Here is an 18218-nt window from a genome sequence, read left to right on the forward strand (position 1 = left end):
CGGTCACTTTCAAATCAAAATCGACATTTACTGACTTCTACCTTATGTGAAACACTTGTGGACTTGAAAAAAAATATATGTAGCCTATATATTGCTTAGTAACATATATATATAGCTTAGTAACGCTATTAAATGCCCATCTATATTTCTGCCTTTGTTGAGTCAGTCAGCAGACAAGTGAATTCATGCTGTATTTTATTTTATTTTATGAACTATTTAAATTACTAAGACAAAAAATACAATAGTAGGCCATGTGAATGCGTTTCTTGTTTCAACGAATTTCCAAGCAGAAGCTGTGTAATCATGACATCAGCCTTGGTTTCAAGTTGAAAACATTTGAATCATATCATACAATACAATGCAATCGTTTTCGCTAATATCATAATCTGGAAGTGGCAATTAGCTTTAAATTATGGGTATTTATTTTATTTATTTCTTTTTTTTATTTACAATCCACAAATACACCGACAACCATGTATGTGACAGGAAAGAGCAGGGTTTCTGCTAGACTTAGTCCAAGCATTGTTGTGATCCAGACAGACCTCTTCACATGACAAATGTTACGTTATTCACACATGCATTTAGTGCAAATACTTTAACTGAAAGTGCATAGCCAACAAGTCAAGCATGACAGCTCACTATCCCGACATAGCTACACAAAACCTCCAAGTACGGAGTTGAAAGACAGAATTTTGAGCAGAGACCCTTAACTATTCAGTAAGACATTAAAAATCACGGTTGGTTATATACAAATTATGTACAAATGTCAAATAATGATAGGTGACATGTAAGTGTGCCGTAAATACGCAGCAACACAATCGCCATGCAGTCGTTTGTTCCTATTTGTACTCATTTCAATATGAAATTGGTGGGAAAATAATAATAATAAAGGAAATAATAGTTTTAATTCCTTTTCAGAGTGACTCATTAAGACAATTTAAGGCGTTAGTTAAACGTTCAGAGATAAAAAAAATAAAATAAAATAAAATAATAATAATAATAAAAAAAAAATTTTAAAAAGCACATCATGAGCGCTTACAACAGAGGTGGTCCACATGTTTGGCTCTGCAAACATCCTGAAATGATCATTTAAAGTTTCATTTTTAATGACAAGAAAGTCTTGTGTGCAAAGGGATTATGTCTGAGATGATGATGACGACGCTCCTTGATTTTCATTCTGGCTTGAGTTACTCAGGAACTGGCCGCTGGCACCAATATACAACCTCGAGCGCATGGGCCATTTCTGGGTGGGGGGATAAAACAAAAAACAAATAAACATAAATATGTAAGAATATTTTAAATGAATTATAACAAGCAAAAGCATAAACGAGGCTAACATTTTAGGTGTCAGGGTTTTCTAAAACTAACTTTTAAATGATTCATTTTGATTTGCCTTTTCAAGTCACCGTTATTGACACACCAAATATCAGCCAAAGTGCTGTATAATCAAATTAAGTCATTACAAACAGCAATGAAATATAATACAGATAATAAGCTGCTAATAATAATAATAATAATAATAATAATAATAGACAACCAAAGATGGAAAGAAACAGAAGACTCGATACAACAGAATCAAAACAATTTCCTGTGAACGTTTTACAGCTTTTTTTTTTTGTAAGTCGTGTGTAGACTGTGAAAAGTGATAAAAACATGAATGCACAAAATGCAATTCCACTTTACTCACTTTCACAGGATGCAGGTAACCGCCGCCTTTGAGTGAATTTAACGGTTCGCTCCGTTTTGCGCCGTCTCCTTCTTCCATGCCCTCTTCCTGCAGGGTTTTGGTCAGATGAGCTATGTATGTAGTGGCTAATATGAGCACGTCAAGTTTGGACAGTTTGGTGTCGGGCGGTACCGATGGCAGGGTCCTCTGGAGCTCCAGAAACGCGTGTCTGAGGGTCTGAACGCGACTGCGCTCGCGCGCAGCGTTTGCTGCTGCCGGTCGCCCCCTGGTCCCGAGACCACCGCCAGTAGGAAGCACGCGCCCGCGTCTCCGGTCTGAAGGCAGCGCGTCAGGACTCGGGCTAGAGCTCGGGCTGGATGTGGGACTGTCATCCATAATTGTCACACATCCAGTTCCATCCACTAGAGATCAAGTCCGAACCTAAAAAGTACAGAAATCATATTTTCCCCCCCTAATAATAATAGCAATGAATTAGTCAGCACTAGTCCTAAATCTGCGACCTAGATCTTTACATGAACTTTCACGTGCTTTTCCTATTTCACGTCATCCGAAGATCACTAAATATCACTGCTTCACATAAAAGATTTATCGCAGAGTTAAAATAATAATAATAATAATAATAATAATAATAATAATAATAATAGACCTATACGAGATCAATTAATTGCAATTAATTAACGACTATCCAACTATCTGGACAGGCAAAATGATATATTAACGTTACACAATGTTAAGCATAAAAATAACCTGCACACAGCATAATATGGTTTCCCCATACGACTTGATATAAAAACCAGAAACTTGTTTCACAATATTTATCACAAAAAAAGAGGCTCAATTAATTGCAACTACAAGCATGAATTCACTCAGAATAAACATGGACATCATTTACTGTGTCAATCCTCAAAAGATAATTTCATCACCCTTTTCCACACAAGAATTTCTGCGCAGAAATAACTGTAATGTACAAGATTAAGTCAACGCAATTTTTTTTTTAATTAAAATGGCTAAAATTAAAATCTTGAAAAGCTCTCCATGTTTTTAAAATAAATAGCCTACATAACCTCGCACACACACCTTTTAGGCCAGTTTTCAGCAAAAGTGCGTTCTGGGAAAAGTACACATGAAGGCCGGGAAGTTGGAGTTCTCTCACACGCTGCACCAACAGAGATGTATAGTTCCGTCCCAGCTGCAAAAAAATATCTGTAGCCTGTAAACCGGACGCGGTTAGTCAAGAAGGTGCGTTTTTATGTCGCCGTGTCTGTGCCAAACCCTCACCTGAGCGCGTCAGGTCTCAGGAGCCTCTCATTTATTGGGAAAACAACGAGCTGACAAGTCCTTCACTTCGGTGCAATTAATCACAAGGCTTTAAAACGGCGCATGTGGCTCCCCTTCTCTCTCTCTCTCTCTCTCTTTCCCCCTTTTCCTTAATCCTTTCGGTATAGGGAACAGGGGAGCAACCTCCAACGCCAGACGCAGCATTTTTCGGCCACACGCATCTACTTCTACTATAACCTACTACTATAATTAAAAGGGAAACGTTACAAATAACCACAAAATAACGAACTGACGTCATGGTACACTCTCGGAAATCTTTAGTATGTATATTTTATCTGGAAACCTTTACAACTGAACCTTAAGGACCAAAAGCTCCTACCTTCCAAAAGAAGGTAGGAGCTTATGTAGCCTACTTTAAAACACTTTAAAAGTCCAAAACGTGTATCTTTGGTGGTACAATTTGATCTTTATTTATGAGACTATATCCGCTCAAAGTAAGGCTTTTCCTATATTGTCTTTCCATTTTATGTAAATATATATTTATTTTTTGGGGGTGGGTGATTATGGGAGGTGGTAGAATATTACGATATTACCTTCGTATTATACTGCTGGTGGTCACTGGCTCAGACATTTGGACAGTGTAGGATTTTAGCCTGACATTCTAACCAGCAGTCAGCACTTTGATTCACAGCCAATAAATAAACTCTAAACACTGCAATCAACAGGCAAGTATGAGGAAATTCTTTCGAGACTCCCAAATTAATCACCCTGACTTCCAGAGTCCACACACGGAGATGTCGGGGAATTAATGAATGGAATTATTCATAACTTGTATATCTCAGACTGTTCTTAATACACAATGTTTTTGTAAGGATGAAGTAACAGTTTTGCTCCAGGCCACTAATTATGAAGCACTGCAAATGAGGTTAAGTAAAGCTCCTCTGCCTAATTACTCTACGTCTTACCCAGTAAACCGCGTCGTGATTAGAAAAAAAAAAAACAACCCAAAACTTCTTCAGTAGACTGGCCAATTAGAGCATGGGGTTTATTGCAGAGTGCAGCGACCAAATGAAATGCATCTGATCGCCGTGTATTCATCATTATTGTACAGTCAATATATTTATTGTAACCTTCATTATTTGAGTGATAACAAAATGACTCCACATAAAAGTAAAACTTTTGATTCACATATTTGACATATTTCACTCTTAAAAAAATTTTGTTTAATGAAAAAATTAGATTCAAGAGGAATCTAGTTATCATTTAGCTTTTTAAGGTTTGTACAGAGTTACACAGGAACAGTGTGTTTAGCAAATTTTACAAGGTTGTAAAAAAATGCCAATAATAATAATGTAAAACAAATTATATAAGAACTAATTTTTGAATATTATGACAGAAAACTCTAAAATGGCTGTCAATGTTGAATGTACAAGTGTACCGTATGTCAATTAGAGACACAAAGCACAGATGAAAGAATTAAGAATATATTTTAATGCAAACACTGACTCATACTGTAAATAACAGGAAGTCCTGATATTCAACAAATAGTACACTCATTAAAATAAAATAAATTTAAAAACACCCCAAACGAGGCCTTTAGATAAAGGTCATTGGAATGTGATAAAAACAGAAATTCCTACAGGCATCATTTGATCAAATAGCTGCCAATAAACTGATCAAATACAGAGGCAGTGTGTGAGCGCATAGAGCGAAATGTGTCTCAGAGTGCTTGCTGACAGTGTGTTACAGCTCTGAAAGTGGCATTCTGACATTATGACAGACAATTACTGTGGACTTGATCTTTTTGTGAGCGCTCAGATCCATTCCACATGCCGTCGTGATGAACTGTCTGTGTGCGGGGTACAGGCCATGGGAAACGTCTAAGAGGTCCGCAGAGTTTCTTCTAGAGGATGGTCAGACAGCCATGTGACTCTGAACTTTCGTCTGTTGAATATCTGTAATTATTCCTGCGCTCAGGGGGTCTTCGTGATTCTTCATAGTCATGTGAACAACAAAAATTGATAGTCATTATACATAGTTTATGCATGTTAAATAAAATCACTCTCTGTAATATGAAGACAGAGAAATATTTACTAGACAATGAAATAAAGTCAATTAAATAATTTGGTTGAAATATATGAATCATTTTTCTCAGAACATAATAAAAAAAAATGTAACTTTAACTTAACATTCAGGCAGATTTTTATTAGTTCAATACATTCAAGGCTACTTTACAGTTTCTATACTATCCATAATATTATACACTTTCAAAAATAAATATATTTTTCCTTGGCACTGGGGTAGCACCATCAAGGGTACATCATTGTACCTTATGATTCTTTTACTTGGGATGTGGTGTTCTAGCTTTTAAAGTAAATCATCAGTGGTCCTTCAAGTCCAATTTTTATACTGTAAATAATTTTTAAGAGTATAAAGATACATAGGCTACTAAAGGTACAAAAGGTGTACCATCATCACAGTGACAAGAAAAAGTGCAGTTTATTGCCTTAATTTCTGAGTGTAAACAGAACAAAAATTATTTATTAAATAAATGTAATTATGGACATAAACAACTGGTTATTAAGATTATTGTTACTCAGCATTAGCTACTCTCCATAAAATATATCCATTTTTACATTGACTAAAGAATACAATCTATGTCTATGTAATGATTAAATTTCTTTTCTCTAAATGTGTTTTATAATGAATTTTTTTTCTATTATTTTGGCACTTGAGTGATCGATATTCCATTTTAATATATCTATCACACCTGCTAGTCAGGCATGGTGAAGTCGATCACATCCCTTATCTGATTTCTATGAAGCTTGGCAGCACATCTTCTCAAACTATTGGACATGCAGTAGCAAGGGTGTGATACTTCTATCCTTCGCCCATAATGGGAATGCAGTCACTAAATCATTGGAGGATGGCAAGAAAAAATGGCATGTGGTCCTAAACCTGAATTTGTGGGCAAGCCGGTCCAAATCAACACTCTTGTGCATCTCTGGGAATAGTGCTTAAGTGGGTATGCTCTCAGGGGAGCGGGTAGTTTTTCCAAAGTTAAACTGTAGCTCGTGACCTTACATACAGCAACAAAGTGAAGCAATCGATATCCTAAGACTTGCTGCAGAAGAGAAAGTTGTTTATTTGCATGGAGTGTTAAAAATATGAAATGTAACTTGACAAATAGCAGGTCATTTATCAACCTAGGGGAGAGGAAGGAAGCGGGCTGCTAAATGGAGCATGTTTACGTTGATATTGTTTATACACATTTTTTAAGTACACCTCAAAATTTAGCTGAAAATATAAATAGACTGTATAAGATACAAGATATATATATATATATATATATATATATATATATATATATATATATATATATGTGTGTGTATATGTGTATATGTATATATGACATTCTGTTAGGAATTAAGAGGTATTGCTGATGCTGTTCATACCTTACGCCTCCGCAATCTGTCCGCACTGGGCCTGACCTCATTTTCATGGTGGGTCTCCCAAACCAGAGCGGCTTCCTCTTCCCTGGAAAGCCAGCAGGGTTATAAGCAATGGGATGTTGAGGGCCCAAGTGAAAGTCAGCTGGAATGAAATCAGAGTGAGACACATCTTGTCATGATACCAATACACACGACACAGAGGGGACTTGAGTATGTTTAGCTACATGCTGATGACGTAAGAACACAGATCGTACCGCATATGTTTAATACTAATTAGAAAAATGTTTGAGAACAGAGCACACAGATTTCACCCAAATATTTCAGATGCTACACACTATATTTCAATGTACAGTCATAAACGAGTAAAGAATTCTAATGTCCATACCAGAAAAGGGATATGTGATTTGTCCTGTCGTGATTCTACCATCTGTTATTTTCTTCTTGGTGTCTTTTGAGGCTTTCCAGTTGATTAAGAACTGCCTAGACAACTCGGGTATCTCCCTCTCATCGAGTTCCACTATATATTAGAAATAAATATGATTTACAAGTATTGTGCTAAAAAAAGACACATAGATGATTGTTTCATATCACGTATGAGCAACAACAACAGTCAGGTTAAGAGAACTCTGAAGTGTGAAATGCTTTCGTAGCAATACAATACCATGAAAGTGTTTGGACGATAAAAAAATGACTACATACTCCATCAGTGCATAAACAAATCATTATTTTGAGGTTCTATGCTCTTACCCAGGCCTTTGCAAACAGTTATAAGTCTGTCTCTGTATTTGGGTTTATGACAGACCGGATTTCCATGCAAATTCATCCGATGCAGTTGAGGCCATTGGCAAAACACCGTCTCCAATTCCTGAAAAGTGAACACTAAGTTTATGTTTTGTTATTGTCTCCAATTTAGCAAAATGTTAAACTCTAGGTAAGATTTAATTCAGGTGGAGACAGCACCAAATCTGCACAATACTGGTTCACAAAATCAGCATTAAAAAAAAAAAACCCTTTAGTTAGCAGTTTTAGTTGCTTAAGAAAATAAAGGTGTAAACAAGACACCGGCTTGCTTTAATAAATACTGTCAGTCAGACTAACAAGTTCCCTGGGGCAGTAGCCCTCAAGCATGTTGCCCACGGAGTATGTTTATGTAAAGACACATTAATCCAACGTGGAAATATGAATACTCTCTGGACACACTCTGATTGTTCGTTGCCTTCCTGTCTCAACCAAAGTGCTTCCACTTTTCAGTCCACATGCAATCAAGTCTAGCGGGACCCCAGCGAGCAGCGCGCTCTCAGGCTTTGATAAATGATCGTGTCAGGGCCGTCACTCAGAGGGCTTGGCTAGGAACTGCCCAGCACCAAATTGCTCTCCCATGCCGTATGAGTGCTGAATGCACCTCTGACTCGGGTCTTCTCTAGATCCACACTGTACTAATGATGGCCAGTTATGAACCTGTATTTGACCAGCACTTCGATTCCCCATCCGCGCCCGTCTGGCCACGCGCCACTAACAGCCTCTGCAGATTCCCATTTGTCACTCAGCTGACTGCTTGTCATAATCTCTTTTAAAAATCCATAATGTTTCCTCTGAATTCCCACTGAACTGTGGAAAGCAGGAATCGATCCTTTGGGCCCTGTCTATTCTGAATCAATACTGGCCAAGGGGTTGTATAAATTAAAGGAGATATCTGCTAAACATGAAAGCTTCCTTTGACACATGTATCACAATTATCTCAAGTGCTGCCTCCAAGGCCTGGCCTGAAGTTCCTACACCGCTATACTACAAGGTTTTTGCGTTCATTCCACATTTCTACAGCAGTCTATCAGCTTGTATACACCAAATGGTCTCAAAAATGGATTCTCTAAAAAATAATAATAATAATAATAAATTTAGGTTACATATCATCCTTACTAGGGCCTCTTACAAGAGGAAACTAAATTTGCAAAGTTATTCTCTCATACAAATCTGGACTTAGAGTGTCAAATGTGTGATGTGGAATAAAATAAGTCTAGTGAGGAAGGAGGAAAACTTGTGCTTGTTTAAGCTGTCAGCAAAGGTTGTCTCTGGAGACCTAACTCACTGATTTGCTGAATAATTTGAACCCTGTGTAAGTCTGTAGACTGGGAACTGCTGAGAGGATTTGCAGGATTAGTTTTTAGTACCCTCTTTCATATAATTTCATATGTACTATTGGATACTATCAGATAAACAATAAAACAGGATACTAAATGCAATCTTATTGAGTCTTTGGCATGTAATGCACAATTTTATACTAAACGAGCGCATTCTGTTCTGTCAGTTTAGAAATAAGCATGAAATACGGAAAAAAAAAAAAAGAAATGCAACGTTACCTGTATGTCCTCTAGCTGGTTGTCTGCAGCATATAAATGTGTCAGTTTGTTAAGAACGGCCAGATCCAGTATCTCATCAATGTTGTTGTTGTTAATATTCAAAACACATAATGATGCCTGTAAAGAACATGAAGTTAGAATGAGCTTCTTTAGATAATATACTTGAAAATAACTTCACAGGTAATTAATGAATGAATATGCAATACTACTACATGGGAGGCTTTTTGGAGGAAAATCTGCTGCATTTAACCTCGCAGCAATTCTGTTCATTATCAAAATAAACAAAATTGGTATATTTGCAGTTTGTTTACTGAAGACCAAGGCTGTAAACAGTTCTCATAGAAGTTAGTGGCTATAGAGGGCTCTTTTAATATCGTTACACAAAAACGGCTTTAATACGAATCTGGCCCATGTTTTGGCTTCAGTTTTGCTGCAGAAAAAGTCATATATATATAGATACAGATACACAAAGAAAGGTTCTCATGTTCCCGGTATCCTTAACACAGAAGGAGAGTCCAGGTCTCCAGTGTGTAGGTATCGTTCAGCCTTGAGCTTCTCACCGACAGGCTGTGAACAGTACGAGGGTCAAAGAGCAGCTTCTCTCCTGGTGGGAGTCTCTGGCCTTCGATGTGCAGCTCCTTCAGCTCTCTCAATTGGTCCAAACCCTCGACCAGCGTAATGCAGTTGCCCCCCAGAAACCTGCCAAAAATAAACATCTGATCGTTGGTTAACTGGAAATAACGCTGCACAGACTCTCAGTGCTTTTTAGTATGAATGCACAGCGTACATTTTTTTTCCACCGCATTGTATAATACAGAAGGTTTAAGCAATACACTTACAATTTGGAGAGCTTCTGCAAACATGACAAGTTCTCGATGTGAGTGATCTTGTTGTTCTGCATGTACAAGTGTGTGAGATTGGAAGCAAAATTCAGGTTGCAGATGTGTGTAATTTGATTGTCATACAAGTATAGGACTGTGAGGTTTCTGCACATGGAAAGGTCATCCTGTGAAAAGACAGAAAATGAGATGGAAAAAAAACAAACAAACCCACACTGAATTATTTAGGGTATACGTGAAAACTTACAATAACATCGATGTTCCTGTTTGAAAAGTTGAGATGTGTTAATTTCTTGAGATAATGCTGGATTGAGAAATTTCTTTTGGTTTTAAGGCGATTGTTAGATCTGGCAATCAGATCTACAGTCAGGCGAACCATGGCAGCTGGGAGTTTTAGTGTGTTTCTGAAAAATAGGGTGGTTATGAGATAAACAGCACAAATGTGGATTAAAAGAAGACTGAAAATCTAAACATATATTTTACTTATGGTTAGAATAAACATTAGTTATTATGTTATTGGTTCATTATTTTAAAAAAAAAGTATAATAATACAAGCATTCATTTATGTAGTAACATTACTTATTACACAAATACTATCATACTTATATAATCAGTGTCAAAGTGTGTTGACCCCGGAATCACTGTCGGGCTAAAAAGCAGCTGAAAGGCCAAAGGTGAATTAAACACTTGCTCTGAATGTGACCTGACCTAACATTATACAGAAGGCAGCTCTATACTCTGCATAAAGAAAAACTAGCTCAATTCCCTTGTGTTTTGCATTATTATTATATCGCTGTGACCCTGGGACATCTGCCTGCTGTGTCTTTTTCACTGTGTGTAGGTCAGAAAAGCTGTGAAAAGACCACAGTTCTTTGCACAAACTTCCAGTGACTCTTCAGCAACGGGCTAAAAGCTGCTCTATCTCCAGAATGTGATTTGTCAAGCCAGAGAAATAGGTGGATAATATCTATCCATCACAGTGTGACAGCGTGTCTCTGCTACACTTGATCTTAGAGTATGAGGTTATAAAGAGACGCCCTGTGAAAGCAATAGAAATGTTTCCCTTTTGGGACTCGTTGATAAAACCCTTGAGGCATGAGATAGAGAGTTTAGTTAACAACTAATACAGAAATAAAAAGAGATGAAACTGCCAGGTTATCTATCTACACAGTGTCAGGAAAGAGGTTTACCTCGATCTTTAATTCGCCGTTTGTATAAGCAGAACGGATACTTAATAATAACACCACAAATCCTTTAGGAGTTAGCTCATTTTCACCCAGACCGAACCGCGTTGTTTACGGAAGTGAGAGCTGTTGTTGCCAAGGATACGCAACCCCAAGCGAGGCTACAGCACCGCGCGCATGAGCGCTTCACGTTCACAGTGCAGACGATTAAGACATCTTTAAAATATTCACGCATAATTGTATAATATGATAATTAAAATACATTTTTCACGTGATTCATTTATTTTCACATGATTCACATGTGATCTTCCGCCATATGATTCATTAATTCTCTCATGATTCATTTTCATGTTTTCTTTTCCACATGATTCATTTTCACATGTGATTTTCCGCCATATGATTCATTTATTCTCACATGATTCATTCTCATATATTTTCTATTCCACATGATTCATTTTCACATGTGATTTTCCGCCATATGATTCATTTATTCTCACATGATTCATTTTCATGTTTTCTTTTCCACATGATTCATTTTCACATATGATTTTCCGCAATATGATTAATTTATTCTCACATGATTCATTTTCTTGTTTTCTTTTCCACGATTCATTTTCACGTGATTTTCTGCCATATGATTAATTTTTTCCCACATGATTCATTTTCACGTGATTTTCCGCCATATGATTAATTTATTGTCACATGATTCATTTTCACATGATTTTCCGCCATATGATTCATTTATTTCAACATGATTCACATGTGATTTTCCGCCATATGATACATTTATTCTCACAAGATTCATTTTCATATGTTTTCTTTTCCGCATTATTCATTTATTTTCACATCATTCATCTTTTCACATGTATGAAGATTTTCTCACATGATTCATTCTTTTTCCTCGTGATCACATATTGTTCACATAATGTCATGTGTTTACTCTGGTTCACATTCTGGAGTAATTTCAATGCAGATCATGGTGATCACACATTGTTCACATAATCACATGTGAAAAACACAGTGCCCTTCACTAATTTTGGCACCCTTGGTAAATATGAGAAAAGAAGGCTGTGAAAAATTGTCTTTATTGTTTAACCTTTTGATCTTTTGTTTAAAAAATTCACAAAAATACTCTGCTCTCATGGATATCAAACAATTGCAAACACAACACAGGTTTATAAAAAAACAATTCTTTGTTAAATATAGGTGTACAACTATTATTGGCACCCTTTAAGTCAATACTTTGTGCTACCTCCCTTTGCGAAGAGCTGTTCTCTGAGTCTTCTCCTATAATGCTTGATGAGGTTGGGGAATGCATGGCAAGGGATCTGAGACCGTTCATCCATACTGAATCTCTCCAGATCCTTCAGATTTCGAGGTCCACACTGGTGGACTCTCCTCTTCAGTTCACCCCACAGGTTTTCTATGGAGTTCAGGTCAGGGGACTGGGATGGCCATGGCAGGACCTTGATTTTGTGGTCAGTAAACCATTTTTCTGTTGATTGTGATGTATGTCTTTGATCATTGTCCTGCTGGAAGATCCAACAACGGCCCATTTTAAGCTTTCTGGCAGAGGCAGTCAGGTTTTCATTTAATATCTGTTGATACTTGATAGAGTCCATGATGCCATGTATCCTAACAAAATGTCCAGGTCCTCTGGCAGAAAAACAGCCCCAAAACATTAAAGAGCCACCTCCATATTTAACCATGGTCATGAGGTACTTTTCCATATGGCTAGCTCTCTATGTGCGCCAAAACCACCTCTGGTGTTTATTGCCAAAAAGCTCTCTTTTGGTTTCATCTGACCATAGAACCCGATCCCACTTGAAGTTCCAGTAGTGTCTGACAAACTGAAGACGCTCGAGTTTGTTTTTGGATGAGAGTATAGGATTTTTTTCTTGAAACCCTTCCAAACAACTTGTGGTGATGTAGGTGACTTCGGATTGTAGTTTTGACCCCAAGACGCAGCTAACTTCTGCAGTTCTCCAGCTGTGATCCTTGGAGATTTTTTATCCACTCAAACCATCCTCTTCACAGTGCGTTGAGACGATATAGACACACGTCCAATTGCAGATTGATTCAAAACATCTCCAGTTGACTGGAATTTCTTAATTATTGCCCTGATGGTGGTAATGGGCATTTTCAATGCTTGTGCTATTTTCTTATAGCCACTTCCCATTGTGTGAAGCTCAACAACCTTTTGCCGCACATCACAGCTATATTCCTTGCTCTTACCCATTGTTATGAATGACTAAGGGAATTTGGCCTATGTGTTACCTCATATTTATACCTCTGTGAAACAGGAAGTCATGGTTGAACAATTTCCTGTTCCTAGTCACCCAGGTGTACTAAAATAAATTAAAATATCAGTGCGAATATACTTCAAATATATTTTTCTCACATTTATTCATAGGGATGCCAATAATTGTTGTACAACCATATTTAACAAAGATACATTTTTTTTGATAAACCTGTGTTATGTTTGCAATTGTTTGAAATGTTAGTATTTTTGTGAATTTTTTTTTTTAACAAAAGATCAAAAGGTTAAACAATAAAGACACTTTTTCACAGCCTTCTTTGCTCATATTTACCAAGGATGCCAATATCAGTGGAGGGCACTGTATGATCATGTGAAATGTATGTGATTTTTTTTTTTTCCATAAGCAAAAGTAAAAGCACTTTTGTATTAAAATATCAGTTAGATGAAAGATGGCTTTATTTATACTTGCTTTTAAGTTTGTGAGCTTTAGATTATACTCCCTCAATTAGGCTTCATCACTACAGTATGATGTTCCTACATATTATTATTATTATTATTATTATTATTATTATTATTAACAATAATAATAATAATAATAATAATAATAATCAACTCCCCTGGCTGGGCTGTGTGTTTCCAGACCCCACCTTGAAAATGATGGTTTTAATAAACTGGATAAAATACAGATTAGAATCTGTTTACACACTTAATATTTCACAACAGAGTAACTGATGCACATGTAGCTTATTTCATCCAAAGCACCAAAACATCATCAGGAATTTCAGTGTTGATATCTAGTAACGTCCGAATTCTTACAGTTGTTATGACTAAATACATTAAGGTAATGGGATCTATAACAAAGAGAAATGTTCACAAGGAAAATGTGGATAGATTGCACGGGTGGGCAGAAATGAACTGATTCAGTGCATTAGATTATTGCTTCAGTCAATATTAGAGGTATGAAAACAAACCATTTCCTGTACATTTAAAGTCTCATTATTTTGGCACATGCACTTATATGGTTGGCCATTACAACGTATTTGGCTGCTATATAAGAGGCAAATTATTCCCCGAAAATATTATGGCTGTTTTACATGTTGGTTTTCAAGTGTAATCAGGCAGTGTTTATTTTTAGAATAACTGAGTTTTCATTTCAGACTGGGAGCTCGGTTTCAGGGGCGTGCAGGCCGTATACCTGAAGCTAATGATATATAGCAGTGCAGAAGGATTTGAATACAATTGTCACAAAAGTGGGGAAAAACAAGTGAGATGTGTGTTAGAACAGAAATGTATGTTTTAATGAAGGAGAAAACACTACATTGATTCAAACAGTTATACAAGTTGAAAGTGAAGTGGAGAGCCAGAATAGAAAAAGCCTAAAATAAATAAAGAAAACAATAGCAACAACAATAAAAAAAAAAACACTCATTTTTTATTCTACCTTTTTCTCTCTCACCCATTCTCCCTGTCTTATGAGCTCTCCTTTTCTTCTTTATCTTTTTCTTCTTTCTATATTCTACTTTTCTTATTTCTTTTTCTTTCTATCTAGATTTTCCTCTATTTTTCCATCTCTTGTCCTTCTTTATTTCTCCTTTTTATCATTTTTTAAATCAAACTTCTTTCCCCATTTTCTCCGTTTATTTCTCTCTCCTTCCCATCTCATTTTTGTTTACTGTCTTTTGTCTTGTTCTCCTTCTCTTTCACATACCCTTTTCTTAATACGATATTCTTTCTCTTCTTTCTTTCATACTTTCTTTATCTTTCTTGTTTTCCTATAATTTTCCATCGTTATTCACCCTCTGTACTCTTCATTTTTTTTATTTCTCTTTTCTCAGTCCTTCAACCATTCTTCATTTCGTTTATTTCTCTTCTCCCTCTCTTTCCCTATTCTCTCTCTCCCACTCTTTTCTCTTTCGCTCTGCCTTTTTCTTCATACTCTTCAATATCATTTTTCTGTCTTTTGTACTTTCTCTTTATTTATTCATTTCTTTTTTTGTCTTGTTTCCCTGCTGTTTTCCCATGTTTATTCACCCTTTGTTCCCCCGCTATCTTTTTGTTTTTGTCTACTTTTATTTCTCCTTTTGTATGTTCTTTAGAAATCTTTATTTCTTTTCCTTTCCTTCTCTCCTTCTCCCAACCTCTCTCCCTCACTCTTATCTCTTACTATTTCTTCTCTCTCTTGTCTTTCTTCCATACATTGCTGCTTTCTTTACTCCACTCTGTATTATTTCTTATTCTCTTTCTTGTTTTGCCTCTAATCATCTTTATTTTGAGCTCTTCCTCCTTTTTTATTTCTCTCTGTCAGATTTTTTTTTAATCAATCTTTGTTTTATTTCCTTTCCTTCTCCCCTCCCCTTTCTGTCTCTCTCGCTCTCTCTCTCTCAATCTCATCCCCCACTCTTTTCTCTTTCATGCTACCTTTTTTCTTCATGCTCTTTCCTGTCTCATCATTTTGTCTTTCTTCTACACTGTATTTGTCTTTCTCTCATTTCTCTTCTTCTATTATTCCATCTTTCTTCACCATCTCTCATTTGATCTCTTCCTTCTCCTTTTATTTCTCCTTTTGTTCTTTAACTGTTTTGTGTCATTTGGTCCCACCATTTCCTCACTGTTCCTTTCTCTCTCTCTCTCTTCTTTTACTCTCCCTTGTTCTTTATACTCTTTCTTTAATCTACTATTTCTTACTGTACATCTTTTTCTTTCTCTCGCATTTCCCTCTATTTTTCTGTCTTTATTCGCCCTCTTCCCCTTTCTTTTCAGTTCTTTGTCCTTCTCCATGTCTCCTTATAACTGTTCTTTATCAAACTTTATTCCATTTACTTTCCTTCTCTCTCTTTCCCCATTTCCTCCCTTTTTATTTCTCCCTCTCACTTCCATTCCCCCTCACTCATCTCCCACTCTGTTCTCTTTCGCATTACCGTTTTTCTTCAGACTCTTTCCTGTCTCGTCATCTCATCTTCTGACTTCATCTCTCCTTCTGTTATTATTTCTCTCTCTCTCCCTTTGAGTCCTTCCTTATCATTTATTTTCTTTCTCTCTCTCTTTCTCACACACACACACACACACACCTTCCACTCTTCTCTCATCTCTCCCTTTTGCTTCATACTCTTTCCTCTGCCTCATTCTTTCTATAGTCCACTTTTTCTTATTTCTTCCTCTCTCATTCACCCTCTCTCTCATCTCCCTTTTGTTTTGCACGCTTCCTCCTCCTTCTTGTCGGTTTTGTCAGTTCTTGTTTCATTCACTTCCTTTCTCCCTCTCTTTCCTCATTTTCTCGCTGTTTATTTCTCTGACTCCCCATTTTGCGCTATCTCTCTCTCTCTCTCTCTCTCTCTCTCTCTGTGTTGTAGTAAGCTCAGATTGCATTCTTTAATAATGCGTATCATTCCTAATGGTAACGTTGGGGGAGTGGATGCAGTGACCCGTGGTTTGTTATATAACGTTGGGGAATGAGCTTCCTGAGCCTGAGTGACTCGCCACCATTTATGCATGCAGAACGCTTGGCCAGGAGGAAATGGAGCTCCTCGGCTGGCCGCAGTTCTCCCCCTCCTCTCTTTTCAGGCGGTCCTCCAGGGCAGCCAGCGTGTTTCAGCCCCTTTACAACCAACACTGGCTGAGAATATTCTGAGCTCCAAAGTAAACATCGGTGCTACCAAATATCTGAGGACCTACACAGGGTCATTTGTCCTAAAGGCGCCCGTCTAATAGGAACCCGGTGATGTATAGCCATTCTTAATTAGTTATACTTATCACCCTGATGTCCTTTCTGAGTTGCTTTTTTTTTTTTTTTTTAAAAACAGGCATTTCCCCCTGCCTATTTATTATTATTAAGTTTTCTTTGAATTCCACAAATGAAGTAGAATTCCACTGTAATTTAAGGAGGCCTTCGTTAATGCAAAGCACGCCATAAATGCGGCTAATACAGGCCACTCTGCGGATGTCCATTTGTAAAACGTAAAACGTAATACGCTTTGCTCTGGGCTCCTCTTCATTTGAATTCTTTTTTTTCTCTTTAAGTGAAGCATAAAAATACTCATGTGGTGATGATCACAAGCCTCATTTGTGATTACAATGTGGAATTAGCATTAGTAGGATTATTTTCAGTAGCTGATTTGGATTAATTTTTTAAAAGTATAATAGGTAAGATTTCAAACAAAGTCTTGCTGTAGATGTTATTAAACACACACACACACACACACACACACACACACTGCCTAATCACAAAGTGCAGCGGTGTAAAGTTTCAGAGCAATTTGTAAGCTATGAAGCTGTCTGTACTCTCTGTTACACCTTTGATCAGGTATAATGAAGCTAGTTTCTGATCTACGATGTGATTCCCTTCTCACGATCAACCCTTTAAACTGAAATTATAACAGGCATAATGCAATAGCTATGAGTGTGACGTTATGCCATGATAAAGATATCGGAAATAGTTACAGTTGAGGTCAAGTTTATATACGCCTTACAGAATTTGCAAAATGTTAATAATAATAATAATAATAATAATAATAATAATAATAATAATAAAAATTGCACTTGGAAAACTGCAGTTATTATTTGGTTTAAAGATCTTTTTTTTCATTTAGTACCGCCCTTCAGAAGCTACATAAGATATTTATATGTTTTCCAGAAGACAAAATAATAACAATTTACAGTTCTTAGTGTATCCTGTTGCCTTCTTGAGCATCAGTGAATGTTTTCACCTTTTGTAATTGTGTGTGAAAAGCTGGATCTCCACATCATATAGCTGCTGCTGGAAAGGAGCTCAAATATGCAGATGTTGGAAAAGCAAAGAATGTGCAGGATCTGAAGGATTTTTCTGAAGAACAGTGCTCAGGACAAACAAGGGACTCATGAAGAACAATCACAAAACATAAAAACAGTCGTCGATCATCCAGGTAACGACACACAGTATTAAGAATCAAGTGTGTATAAACTTGTGAACTTGTTCCTTTGTGTAAATTCAGTTATTATGTCTTTTGGACTAGATGTAAAACATCTGTTATGTGAAATAACTTATTCAGGGCAGGACTAAATAAAAAAACTAAATGCAATTTTTTATGGTACCGCTTTCTTTATTTTTTGCACATTCTGCAAGGTATATGTAAACTTATGACCACAACTGTACATTATTATTAGTTAGTGATATGAATATTTCACT

At 36.7% G+C, this 18218-nt stretch overlaps 2 protein-coding genes across 6 annotated transcripts; both read right to left on the reverse strand.

Moving 5' to 3' along the window:
* Window positions 1-393: 393 nt before the first annotated feature.
* LOC128600037 (transcription factor 24-like) lies at window positions 394-2148 on the reverse strand. The gene is made up of 2 exons (XM_053612159.1): window positions 1688-2148; window positions 394-1243 (listed from the first exon to the last, which is right to left on the reverse strand). Exons 1-2 carry the CDS (start codon window positions 2060-2062, stop codon window positions 1136-1138), a joined length of 483 nt encoding a protein of 160 aa, XP_053468134.1. The 5' UTR covers window positions 2063-2148; the 3' UTR covers window positions 394-1135.
* Window positions 2149-4433: 2285 nt separating this feature from the next.
* Window positions 4434-10937, reverse strand: ppp1r42 (protein phosphatase 1, regulatory subunit 42). Of its 5 annotated transcripts, none has more exons than XM_053612204.1 (11): window positions 10804-10937; window positions 9861-10017; window positions 9614-9780; window positions 9335-9473; window positions 8775-8891; window positions 7165-7282; window positions 6803-6934; window positions 6421-6559; window positions 6054-6089; window positions 5295-5374; window positions 4434-4957 (listed from the first exon to the last, which is right to left on the reverse strand). In XM_053612204.1, exons 2-9 carry the CDS (start codon window positions 9990-9992, stop codon window positions 6080-6082), a joined length of 954 nt encoding a protein of 317 aa, XP_053468179.1. In that variant the 5' UTR covers window positions 9993-10017; window positions 10804-10937; the 3' UTR covers window positions 4434-4957; window positions 5295-5374; window positions 6054-6079. The 5 variants fall into 5 exon arrangements, with proteins under 5 accessions (XP_053468179.1, XP_053468176.1, XP_053468177.1 ...); XM_053612201.1 differs by having other exon boundaries at window positions 5924-6089; XM_053612202.1 differs by having other exon boundaries at window positions 5736-6089.
* Between the last annotated feature and the right edge of the window lie 7281 nt (window positions 10938-18218).

Source organism: Ictalurus furcatus, chromosome 23 (genome assembly GCF_023375685.1).
Source record: "Ictalurus furcatus strain D&B chromosome 23, Billie_1.0, whole genome shotgun sequence".
Taxonomy (NCBI): domain Eukaryota; kingdom Metazoa; phylum Chordata; class Actinopteri; order Siluriformes; family Ictaluridae; genus Ictalurus; species Ictalurus furcatus.